This window comes from Halichoerus grypus, chromosome 1, assembly GCF_964656455.1.
Source record: "Halichoerus grypus chromosome 1, mHalGry1.hap1.1, whole genome shotgun sequence".
Taxonomy (NCBI): Eukaryota; Metazoa; Chordata; class Mammalia; order Carnivora; family Phocidae; genus Halichoerus; species Halichoerus grypus.
In genome coordinates, this window is record NC_135712.1 from 18,067,813 (window position 1) to 18,078,555 (window position 10,743).

Below are 10,743 nucleotides of genomic sequence, written 5' to 3' on the forward strand. Positions count from 1 at the left end.
CACTTTCTAGCCTCAGCGATCCCGCTGGTCCCCTGGAAAAGTGGGGTTCCTTCACGGTTCTGCCAGCCTGGCCTACGTTCTGCGGCAGCTATTAGGTAGAAGAAGGCCGACTGGGCGGGAGTTGATTATTTCTGGAATGAAGAAGAGAAAGCGCAAGTCCCTCCCTAGGCTCTAGGGAACTGAAACGCGTTCCAGATCACCTATTCCGGAAGTATGAGCCTGGTCCCCAAAGAGAAGTCTCTAAGTCAGGGGAGGAGAGGGGTGGCGGTAAAGGTCAATGCGAACGCATTTTGAAACCTAGAGCCTGGGAAGTGTCCCCCAGACCCAGGCATGCTTTCTAGGGAGGCACTGACCAAACAAGCTTTCCCCGGGAAATGTTGGGGCGAAGAGAGAGCAAGCTGCACAAACCGGCCGTGGCAGGCCAGGGAGATGGAGAGATGGGGTGGGGTATTTTTCTAGAAAGGGCAGTCCTGGCTCATCTCACAAACTGGGGAGTAAGGGGCTGCGGGAAGGGGTGACAAAGGGAGGAGGCACAGTGACAGCCCCCGGGCAGGGAAATCTTGGGAGAAGGGACTCAGCTCTCCACCCCCACCGTCCCTTCTGGGAACTGCAGCCCAGCGCGCGAACTGCGCTCCCGCACAAGGGCGGCGAGAAGGGAGGGTGGTCCCGGAAGCCCGCGAAAGCGAAGGCGCAGTGGAAGGGAGTACCTTCTCCCCGCATCAGCCCCAGACGCACAAAGTGCTGGTCACAGCGCCCCTCCTGCGTCTTCCGCCCCCAGACTGACGAGGCCGTGGCGCCCTGCCAGCGCGGAGGCCGTCCCCTCCCCCGCCCGGGCCCGCGGCGCTGAGCGCGGTTTAGCACCGACTGAGTTTAGGGGGCGGTGTCTTTGGGATGGAAAGGCGGCCAAGAGGGAACGAGAAGAGGGGGGGGAGGGAGGTGGAGACGCAGTCGAGACTATAAAAGGGCGGCCCGGGCCGCCTGGTTCTTTGCACTCGCTGGAGAGCGGCTCCACGCCAGGGGCCACTGCAAAGCCAGGGCGCAGCAGAGTAGGGCCGAGAGGACCGAGTCTTGCGCAAAGCCAGCAGCCCTGCGGCCAAGGCGGAGACCGAAGAGGGGCTCCAGGCACCGATCCTCGCGTTGCCCGTTGCCCCCTGCCCCGGAGGCGTCCCAGGGCACTCCTCGTCCCTGCAAGCAGCCTCCCTGCCAGTCCCTGCTGCGCGGTGCCTCCAACTCTGCGCTAGAAGAAAAACTTCCCGCGCGCCCGCAGAACTGCAGCGCCTCTTTCCCAGTGACTCCGGGAGTCCTGTCCGCGGCCGGCTCTGCGCGCACTTTCAAAGAATAATAGTAACTGTAACAACCCAGAGTGAGGCTAGCGAGGCTCTGTGCTCCCGACCCGAACAATAGCCCCCTCGCTCCGTGCACTGCGGCGCGCGGTGCCTCCCAGGACTCGGGTGCAGCGACCGGTCCCCGCGGGGTTTCGAAGGCCCACAGGAGGCAGCGACATGGGGAACGCGGAGCCGGCGCGGCGGCCTCGGAGCTCACAGCCTGCGCCCGCGCTGCTACTGCTCGCGGCCGCTGCAGCGCTGCTGCTCCTGCCGGGCGCGCGCGGGCGCCCCGCAGAGGAAGACGAGGAGTTGGTGCAGCCCGCCTTGGAGCGCGCGCCGGGACACACGACCACGCACCTCCGCCTGGACGCCTTCGGTCGGCAGCTGCACCTGGAGCTGCAGCCCGACCGCGGCTTCCTGGCGCCGGGTTTCACGCTGCAGACCGTGGGGCGCAGGCCCGGGCCCGACGCGCTGCGTCCGGACACCGCCGGCGACCTGGCGCACTGCTTCTACTCCGGCACGGTGAACGGCGATTCCGGCTCGGCCGCCGCTCTCAGCCTCTGCGAGGGCGTGCGCGGCGCCTTCTACCTGCAGGGCGAGGAGTACTTCATCCAGCCCGCGCCCGTCGCCGCCACCGTGCGTCTCGCCCCCTCTGCCGCCGCCGCCGGGGAGGAGCCGCCGGAGCGGCCCCAGTTCCATCTCCTGCGGCGGAGGCGGCGGGGCGGCGGCGGCGCCAAGTGCGGGGTCACGGACGACGAGACCCGGATCGCGAGGGGCGCGGCCCGGGAGGGCGAGGACGCCCAGGCGCAGTGGCCGCGGCGGGATCCGGCGCCGCAGCGGGCGGGACAGCCGACAGGTATGGATCCCTGAAGAGTTGCTCTCACTTGTCTCCATTCATCCCCCTCTCCCCACTGTCTCTGTGCGGCGCGTGTTGAGGGTGAACTCCTGTGCGCAGGCGGGCACATATGTCTGCGGACAGGACGGAGGCCAGGTGTGGAAGAATGTGGCTTGCGGTTTGGGTTGTCGAACTCAGCCCATCCTGCTAGAACAGAATCCCGTTTGGCCGAATAACGAATGATCAAGAGAAGACAGACAAATCAGCGATTTTCTGCTAAGGCGCAGCGTTTCGACAGGGAAGGGAAGAGTTGGTAACCCTACTCCTTCCACCTTAGTTTAGTGTGCGCGCGTATGACTTCTTGCCGTCCTGTTAGTTTCTTTTTAACGCCGGTGCATGTGTTCTTCGGTCGGGTTGCAGCTTGGCGCTTAGGTCCGTAGGTGCTGCCTGTGCGCGCTCCTGCGCCCAGAGGAGGGCGGAGATGGCGGGCGGAGGAGCGACGGCAACCTCGCGGAGCGCACCCCGCGAGCCTGTACAGGATCCCAGCCTGCGCCAGGATTTCTGTTCCGCTGGCCTCCGCCTGCGCCCCTTTCCCCCTTAAGAGGCTGACCCCGACCGGCTGGCGGCGGCGGGGCCCCTCTGCAGAACCTGCCTGGGAGGTCTTTGCCCAGCCGGCCCCGCCTCTCCGCGCCTCCCACCCGGCCTCCCAGTTTGCGCTCCCTCTCGCGGCCAAAATTCTGCTCTCAAGCTCGGTTGAGCGTTGGTCACTGCTCATCTTTCCTGCAACGCCTCGCTCTGACTCTTTCAGTGGTGTGCGGTGCTTACTGTCCTGTCCTCTTCATGCTATCACTTTGGTGCCTTTTTTCGTCCTTAACTTTCTCACGTGTCTTGTTTTCGGATGTTCCTCTTTTCCCCCTGGACATCTGCTCCTTGAAGCCCTTACAGGGTCAGCGTCCAGTTAGGGCTCCCCTGGGGGCTGGGTTTTCAGTCAAGAGACAGAGGGCTCTCTTCTGCATAATCAAACGTGGCCCCACAGCTCAAGGCAGGAACTTTAGTTCCCTGGGGCAGTGGGAGTAGGGCAGTAGGCTGCTGGGCAGAGTGTGTGGTCCTTGTGCCCGGATTTGGCAAGAGCAGAACACCCCCAGGGACCCCTGGAATGAGAGAGCAGAGCAGGCTGAGATTCCTTCAGGCCCGGCCCCTTGGCAGAGGCCCCAGCCCTGCCCTGGGCCTTCCACGTGGAGTCGGATGATCTCATTCAGGATTTGAGTCCTGGCCTGTGAAAGAGTGACTCAGGGGCTCTGCGGGCTGCCCTTGCTCCAAGCTTTTACTACAGCTGGGTAGGATGATGAGCATACTGCCTTGTTCAGCTTATAGGATTTCAAAGAGGACAAAAGAAATCCTCCTCACCAAAAAAAAAAATTAAAAAAAAAAAAAAAGGCCGAACCCTCACTGACTCACATGGTTTTTATATTTCAAGTAGAGAGAAAAAAAATAATAATAAAGGGAAAAAAAAAAACTTTAAAAATAACACTCTCAGTGAAAAGAGGTGCAAATATTTTTGTTATTGTTGTTCCAGGTATATTTTTGGCTTATTTGCTCTGACGGGTTAGGCTTTCCTTATATACTCTGGGCAGGTCACTACTCGTGGCAAGACTGCCCCTGAGCAAACGATCCTTTTTGTCTCTTGACAGGAGCTGGAAGCGTAAGAAAGAAGCGGTTTGTGTCCAGCCACCGCTATGTGGAGACCATGCTCGTGGCCGACCAGTCCATGGCCGAGTTTCACGGCAGCGGCCTGAAGCACTACCTGCTTACCTTGTTCTCGGTGGCAGCCAGACTGTACAAACACCCCAGCATCCGGAATTCAGTGAGCCTGGTGGTAGTGAAGATCCTGGTCATCTACGAGGAGCAGAAGGGGCCAGAGGTGACCTCCAACGCCGCCCTCACTCTACGGAACTTCTGCCACTGGCAGAAGCAGCACAACCCGCCCGGTGACCGGGATGGAGAGCACTATGACACGGCGATTCTCTTCACCAGACAGGTGAGAGCAAGACCCTGCAGATCAGGACTGGCCTCGGGGGAGGCCGCTGTATCACAAGCAAACGCTCACAAGGCATTTCCCCAGTGTTTTTTGCACTTCCTTTTCTTTTTTTTTTTTTTTAATTGGCTAGCCTGGTCCCTTTTCCTTAGGTCTTCCTTAATTTTAATATCTCAAGTCTCACAGTCCTGTTTGAATAGCGTTAGAGAAAAATCTTAATTAAAGTCGCCCAGAGTGGTCCCAAAAGGACAGCTCAGCAACAGTGAGTGGAAATGCTCCCAAACAAATGTGGAGATACATGTTGCCGAAAGGTTAGGTCCCAAGGTTCGTGCTCTCTGTCCCTATGAGTCAGGACCCCTCTGTTCCTTTTAGGACCTGTGTGGGGCCCAGACGTGTGACACTCTTGGGATGGCTGATGTTGGAACCATATGTGATCCCAGCCGAAGCTGCTCAGTCATAGAAGATGATGGCTTGCAAGCCGCCTTCACCACAGCTCATGAACTAGGTGAGTCCATTTCAGGGTAGGAGTGGAGTCTGCTTCACGAGTTCTCAGACCAATAAACCGTGTGCTCATTGAATGGGGTCGGGGGGAGCTGGCAGGTTATATTGCTATTTTAGATTCCAGAGCTTTCTAGAAACTGCGGGAAGCATTTTTTTTTTTCCACTATTCTAAACACGGCCAACCTTATTGGGATTCAAAATAACATAGGAGGGGCTCTGGACCTTTGGAAATTCACATATTTGTTTGCACCTTGTGAAAAACAGGCACATCGTGTCCAAACTAATTCGTTTCTTCTAGAAATATCACTTTGAGACAGATGAATCCCCGATAGGGGAAAAAATGCTGCAAATGACCAATATTTTGATGTGGGTTTCGGGTTGCTCCTTAGGCCACGTGTTTAACATGCCCCATGATGATGCAAAGCAGTGTGCCAGCATTAATGGCATTGACCAGAATTCCCACATGATGGCGTCAATGCTTTCCAACTTGAACCACAGCCAGCCTTGGTCTCCCTGCAGTGCCTACATGATTACATCATTTCTGGATAACGGTCATGGTAAGATGCTTGAGCGCCTCTTTCTAGATGTAATCCAGCTTCCACATGGAAGGTTCTAGTTAAACCAGCTCTTTCTCTCCTTTTTTGTTCTTTTTATTTCTCCTCCTTCCAAATTACTCTCATTGTCAAGAGCATATGTTTTTAGATCTCAATTCCCAGTAACAGGTAATTCTTCTGGCCGAGTAGCTCCTAATGTACATTAACTTGAGTTTTTTAGCAGAACAATAACTTACCATCACTGTTAACGCAGAAATACCCCTTTGAGGACAATCTTTTACAAATCATTTAAAACCTCTCTGGCATTTTCCCCAGAAGCTCTCGTGTTCAGATCACTCTGCTATATCTCATGTCCTGTGATACCTATCTTCTGAAACTGATCTGCCTTCGCTGTGTTTTCCTTTCCTGCTTTATGATACGAGTTGGCATTTCCTTTGCAGGGGAATGTCTGATGGACAAGCCCCAGAGCCCCATCCAGCTCCCCTCGGATCTCCCCGGGACCTTGTATGATGCCACCCGGCAGTGCCAGTTTACCTTTGGGGAGGACTCCAAGCACTGCCTGGATGCAGCCAGCACGTGCATGACCCTCTGGTGCACAGGCACGTCTGGCGGGCTGCTGGTGTGTCAGACCAAACACTTCCCCTGGGCAGACGGCACCAGCTGTGGGGAAGGCAGATGGTGTATCAACGGCAAGTGTGTCAACAAGACGGACAAGATGCACTTCCATGTGAGTTTTTCTATCGCAACACGTGCACACTCCTTTAAAATTCAGAATTGGAAGGAGCAAAGTGATGCTAGAGCATCGGATGCCACCATAAACATCCCTGTCTGTGGCTTTGATGGTTCTTTTTACAGCTGATTCCTTATCCCTTATTTTTCTTTTTTATTTCCTAAAAAGACCTCTGTAGAGAGTTCTAATGTTGATCGCTTGTGTCCCCGTTTAGACTCCTGTTCATGGAAGCTGGGGACCATGGGGACCCTGGGGAGAATGTTCGAGAACGTGTGGTGGAGGAGTTCAGTACACAATGAGGGAATGTGACAACCCAGTCCCCAAAAATGGAGGGAAGTACTGTGAAGGCAAGCGCGTGCGCTATAGGTCGTGTAACATTGAGGACTGTCCAGACAACAATGGTGAGTAGACACGGGCCAAAAACCATGTGGCCACAAGCCAGCAGATAAGGGTTGAAAACTGATGATGTCATTGTATCCTTTTCTTTCCAGGAAAAACCTTTAGAGAGGAACAATGTGAGGCACACAATGAGTTTTCTAAAGTCTCCTTTGGGAGTGGGCCCGCAGTGGAGTGGACACCCAAGTATGCTGGAGTCTCGCCCAAGGACAGATGCAAGCTCATCTGTCAAGCCAAAGGCATTGGCTTCTTCTTCGTTTTGCAGCCCAAGGTAGTTACTTTCACTCATACTCTTGCCTAAGAAACGAGGGCTGGAATTGTGACTTTTTCACACAACCTATGACGCAGTTTCATTAGTTTATATATTAACGTGTTCCATTTCCAATCGGATCTCCTTGTCTTCTAGATACATTGGCAGCTGCCCACTTTGAGTGTACTGTCGTTGTCAGTTATGAATAAAGCTAGAATCCAGCACTCAGGATTCTTATCATTGCTTGTTATTACTCTGATATACAAAGAAAAGCCCATTATGGTTAGATAAATTCACATGGCAGCCACCCAGTGGTTTTGGGAAATAGCTTAAGCAAGGACCAAAGTACTAACTGGTGATTGGCAGTAGCATGTGCAAATGGACTTATTAAAATGAAGTCTGAGCGTCGGTAACTCTTGTGTTTGAGGACATATATTGAACTAGAAAAAGCATCATTTTGCTCTTTTGCCGAGGGGATAAATCTGGTTCTGAGGTAAAAAAAGGAAATGAATTTTGGTTGAGGTTGTCATGTGCCGTAATCACCGTAGGCTATGAAAATACTTCCCGGCTGCAGATTTAACATATAATATTCAGCATCTACGATTGCCGGATATTATTTTAGGCACCGAGCAGACCGCAGGAAACAAAGTGACAAGCTCTGCTTTCATTGACCTTACCTAGAAGTGAGATAGGTCAATAAACAAATCATCAAAACAATTTATAATATTTTCAGACGTCTGCATCTACTGGGGGAAAAAGTCACCAAGATGGGTAGTACGTGACAGACGTCAAGTTCTGTTTTAACTATGATGGTCGGGAAGGCAGAGACATTACGTTAACGAGAGAAACTTTCCTAATTATCAGGGCATCATCTCTTTCCTGTGTTAACGTGTGACACCAGATGTATTGCTCTTCCCTTCTTCAGGTGGTTGACGGGACCCCGTGTAGCCCAGATTCCACCTCCGTCTGCGTGCAGGGACAGTGTGTAAAAGCTGGTTGCGATCGTATCATAGACTCCAAAAAGAAGTTTGATAAATGTGGCATCTGTGGAGGAAACGGATCTACGTGCAAGAAAACATCAGGCTCGGTGACCAGTGCAAAGTGAGTTTTAAAACGTTGTACTCCCAAAGATATTATTTAGATGTGATCTTACGAGTCTGGTAAAAATCACACGCTCGATGATGAGCACGGTTTCAGGCTAAGTAACGGAATTAGCTAAGGGACTGAGACAGCCTTCTGTCTGTTTTTTCTGGCCCGCAGACCTGGATATCACGATATCGTCACAATTCCGGCTGGAGCCACGAACATCGAAGTGAAGCAGCGGAATCACCGGGGATCCAGGAATAACGGGAGCTATCTCGCCATCAGAGCGGCCGATGGCACCTATATCCTGAATGGCGACTTCACTCTGTCCACTTTAGAGCAAGACATCACCTACAAAGGGACCGTCCTGAGGTACAGTGGTTCCTCCGCCTCGTTGGAAAGAATCCGCAGCTTCAGCCCTCTCAAAGAGCCCATAACCATCCAGGTCCTCACAGTGGGCAATGCCCTCCGCCCCAAAATCAAGTACACCTATTTTGTGAAGAAGAAGAAGGAATCTTTCAACGCCATCCCTACTTTCTCCGAATGGGTCATCGAAGAGTGGGGCGAGTGCTCCAAGTCGTGCGGACGGGGCTGGCAGCGGAGACTGGTGGAGTGCCGGGACATTAACGGGCAGCCCGCCTCCGAGTGCGCCAAGGAAGTGAAGCCGGCCAGCACCAGACCCTGCGCGGACCTGCCCTGCCCCCACTGGCAGCTAGGGGATTGGTCCCCATGTTCCAAGACCTGCGGGAAGGGTTACAAAAAGAGAACCTTGCAGTGTCTGTCCCACGATGGGGGGGTCTTGTCTCACGAGAGCTGTGATCCTTTGAAGAAACCGAAGCATTACATAGATTTTTGTATGATGGCAGAATGTAGTTAAGCAGCGTCGGTGTTGAGGGAAGGACGAGGTGTGGAAGGGCTGATGCACTGAAATCAAGAAGGCTGGAGGGATCCAGTGTACCTTGCCAGTGAGCGACAAGGAGTGTCGAGGAGTTGGGAGGGTAGAGGTAGGTAGAGAAGAAGTTAGATCGTCAGAATATCCTGCCGGTTACAAATCTGATAGGGTAGTTAATGAGGGTTATTAATCTCTGAGCAATGATAGAGCATGATAAAGCCCCAGGGCATTATTATTATTCCTTTTGTTACATCTATGACAAGTTTTAAAAAAAAAATAGAAACGATTGTCACACTTAGTTTAAGGAGTATACAATCCCTGTTTTGTGGTACTGATTAAATACTTTGTATCAGGCGGTTTGGGGAATGGAAAGCAGGAGAGAGAAGAGATTTTTTTTAGTTTCAGACAGGGCTTACTTTACCTCACTAACAACGGAGGGAGGAAAGGGGTACAAATAGCATCTTTAACCAGCACTGATTATGGCTGCTACCATTTCGGAGAATGTTTCTGCCATCTTTTCTACCCAGAGGTAAGAATTCAAGACTGTCCACCGTGAGAGAAATACTTAACAACCTCAGATGACTCAAGTGAACTCCATCTTTACTTTCTTGTGCCCTTGTTGTGTCTTTATTCGTGATTTCATTTTGACAAATAATTCCACGTGTTTGTAGAAATGCAGGAAGTCTACAAGGGTTAAAAAAGCAGCAATGAATCAGATGCTCGGAAAAGCCAGACGAGGCAAGATGGGCTCAGTACCTCCTATTTTCTTTCCTCTGTATGTAAGCCTACTTTAGGAATGCGGATGTTAAAAAAAAAACAAAAAAAAAACATTCATGTCTCAAGAAAGACCGGGTGATCATACAAAAAGGATGTAATGCCAGTATAAGAACGGGGTGTGTAGAATGGGATCCCCAGTGTTTGGGGACATGGAGATCACTTGTCTCACAGTGGGGAGGCTACTGAGGGGTAGCAGGTCCATCCCCAGCAGCTGGTCCAACAGTCATATCCTGGTGAATGTCTGTTCAGCTCTTCTACTATGAAAGAGAATATGACTTTTTTTTTCCATATGTATATAGTAAAATATGTTACTATAAATCCTACATACTTTATAAGTATTTGTGTGTTCCTTCTAAGAAGGACTATAGTTTGTAATAAATGCCTATAATAACATATTTATTTTTATACATTTCTTTCTAATGATAAAACTTTTAAGTTATATCGCTTTTGTAAAAGGGCATATAAAAATAGAGTATTTATACAATATATGTTACTAGAAATAATAAAAGAACACTTTTTGAATGTGTGTGTCTTTTTTTTTTAAATGGGAATTAATTCTTGGGAAGGAAATCTGAGACACAAATACTGAATTTGAAGACTGAATAATTTTCTTAAATTCTATAGAAATAAGGTTTCATTCTAATTAAATGTATTTTATGTATCCTTAATGTATGTGATTGCTACCAAAAAAGAAATCTATTATATCTTCTGTGATAGATTTTGTTAAACGTACAACAATGGTTGGCAAATGTTTTCTGTGAAGAGCCAGATAGTAAATATTTTTGGCTTTGTTGGCCAGATCATCTCTGTCACAACTACTTACCTGTGCTGTTGTAGCATGAAAACAGCCATAGACAATACATCAATGAATGGGCATGGTGGTGTTCTAATAAAACTTTATTTACAAAAACTGGGCCATATTCGTTCTGTGGGCAGTTTGCCAACTTTGGACATATAACACAAATGAGAAAAGGTGGGGTTCCGGATGCATTTTGAACTTGTGTCTCTTCGATTATATCATGTGAGTAAAATTTGTGAAAGCATTGAAGGTACTGAGTAGAATATAACGCCTCATAAATAACATTTGGGGATAGACCTACATCATGAGCCCAGCCGTCTGAATGTTCTACTTGCTCTTCAGGAACATGAGGTGTTTGGAGAAACCCTGGAACACTCTGGGTGGCCTTCCATAAATCACTGTAATTTAAATACTAAAGGGTACATCAATGATTTTAAACATTGAGATCGCTTCCAAAGTAACTACATTTCTCTCAGGAAATAGCTTATTTACTAGAAGACTCGGATTATGTGGTTAAACCACAGACAACTCCCATGTTACATTTTCATCCTTTTTTTCACCCTTCT

At 50.6% G+C, this 10,743-nt stretch overlaps 1 protein-coding gene across 1 annotated transcript; it reads left to right on the forward strand.

The window, feature by feature from the left end:
* Positions 1–999: 999 nt before the first annotated feature.
* On the forward strand, positions 1,000–10,288 carry ADAMTS1 (ADAM metallopeptidase with thrombospondin type 1 motif 1). Its single transcript, XM_036120240.2, has 9 exons — positions 1,000–2,181; positions 3,852–4,198; positions 4,568–4,700; positions 5,086–5,253; positions 5,691–5,977; positions 6,195–6,381; positions 6,472–6,647; positions 7,552–7,727; positions 7,887–10,288. Exons 1-9 carry the CDS (start codon positions 1,503–1,505, stop codon positions 8,584–8,586), a joined length of 2,853 nt encoding a protein of 950 aa, XP_035976133.1. The 5' UTR covers positions 1,000–1,502; the 3' UTR covers positions 8,587–10,288.
* The last annotated feature ends 455 nt before the right edge of the window (positions 10,289–10,743 follow it).

Excerpts from the sequence above, each read along its gene's own strand:
- ADAMTS1 (XM_036120240.2), top strand. The coding sequence starts at position 1,503 with ATGGGGAACGCGGAGCCGGCGCGGCGGCCTCGGAGCTCACAGCCTGCG. Across the intron at positions 2,182-3,851 it reads GCGGGCGGGACAGCCGACAG|GAGCTGGAAGCGTAAGAAAG; the intron begins GTATGGATCCCT and ends GTCTCTTGACAG. Across the intron at positions 6,382-6,471 it reads GGACTGTCCAGACAACAATG|GAAAAACCTTTAGAGAGGAA; the intron begins GTGAGTAGACAC and ends TTTTCTTTCCAG.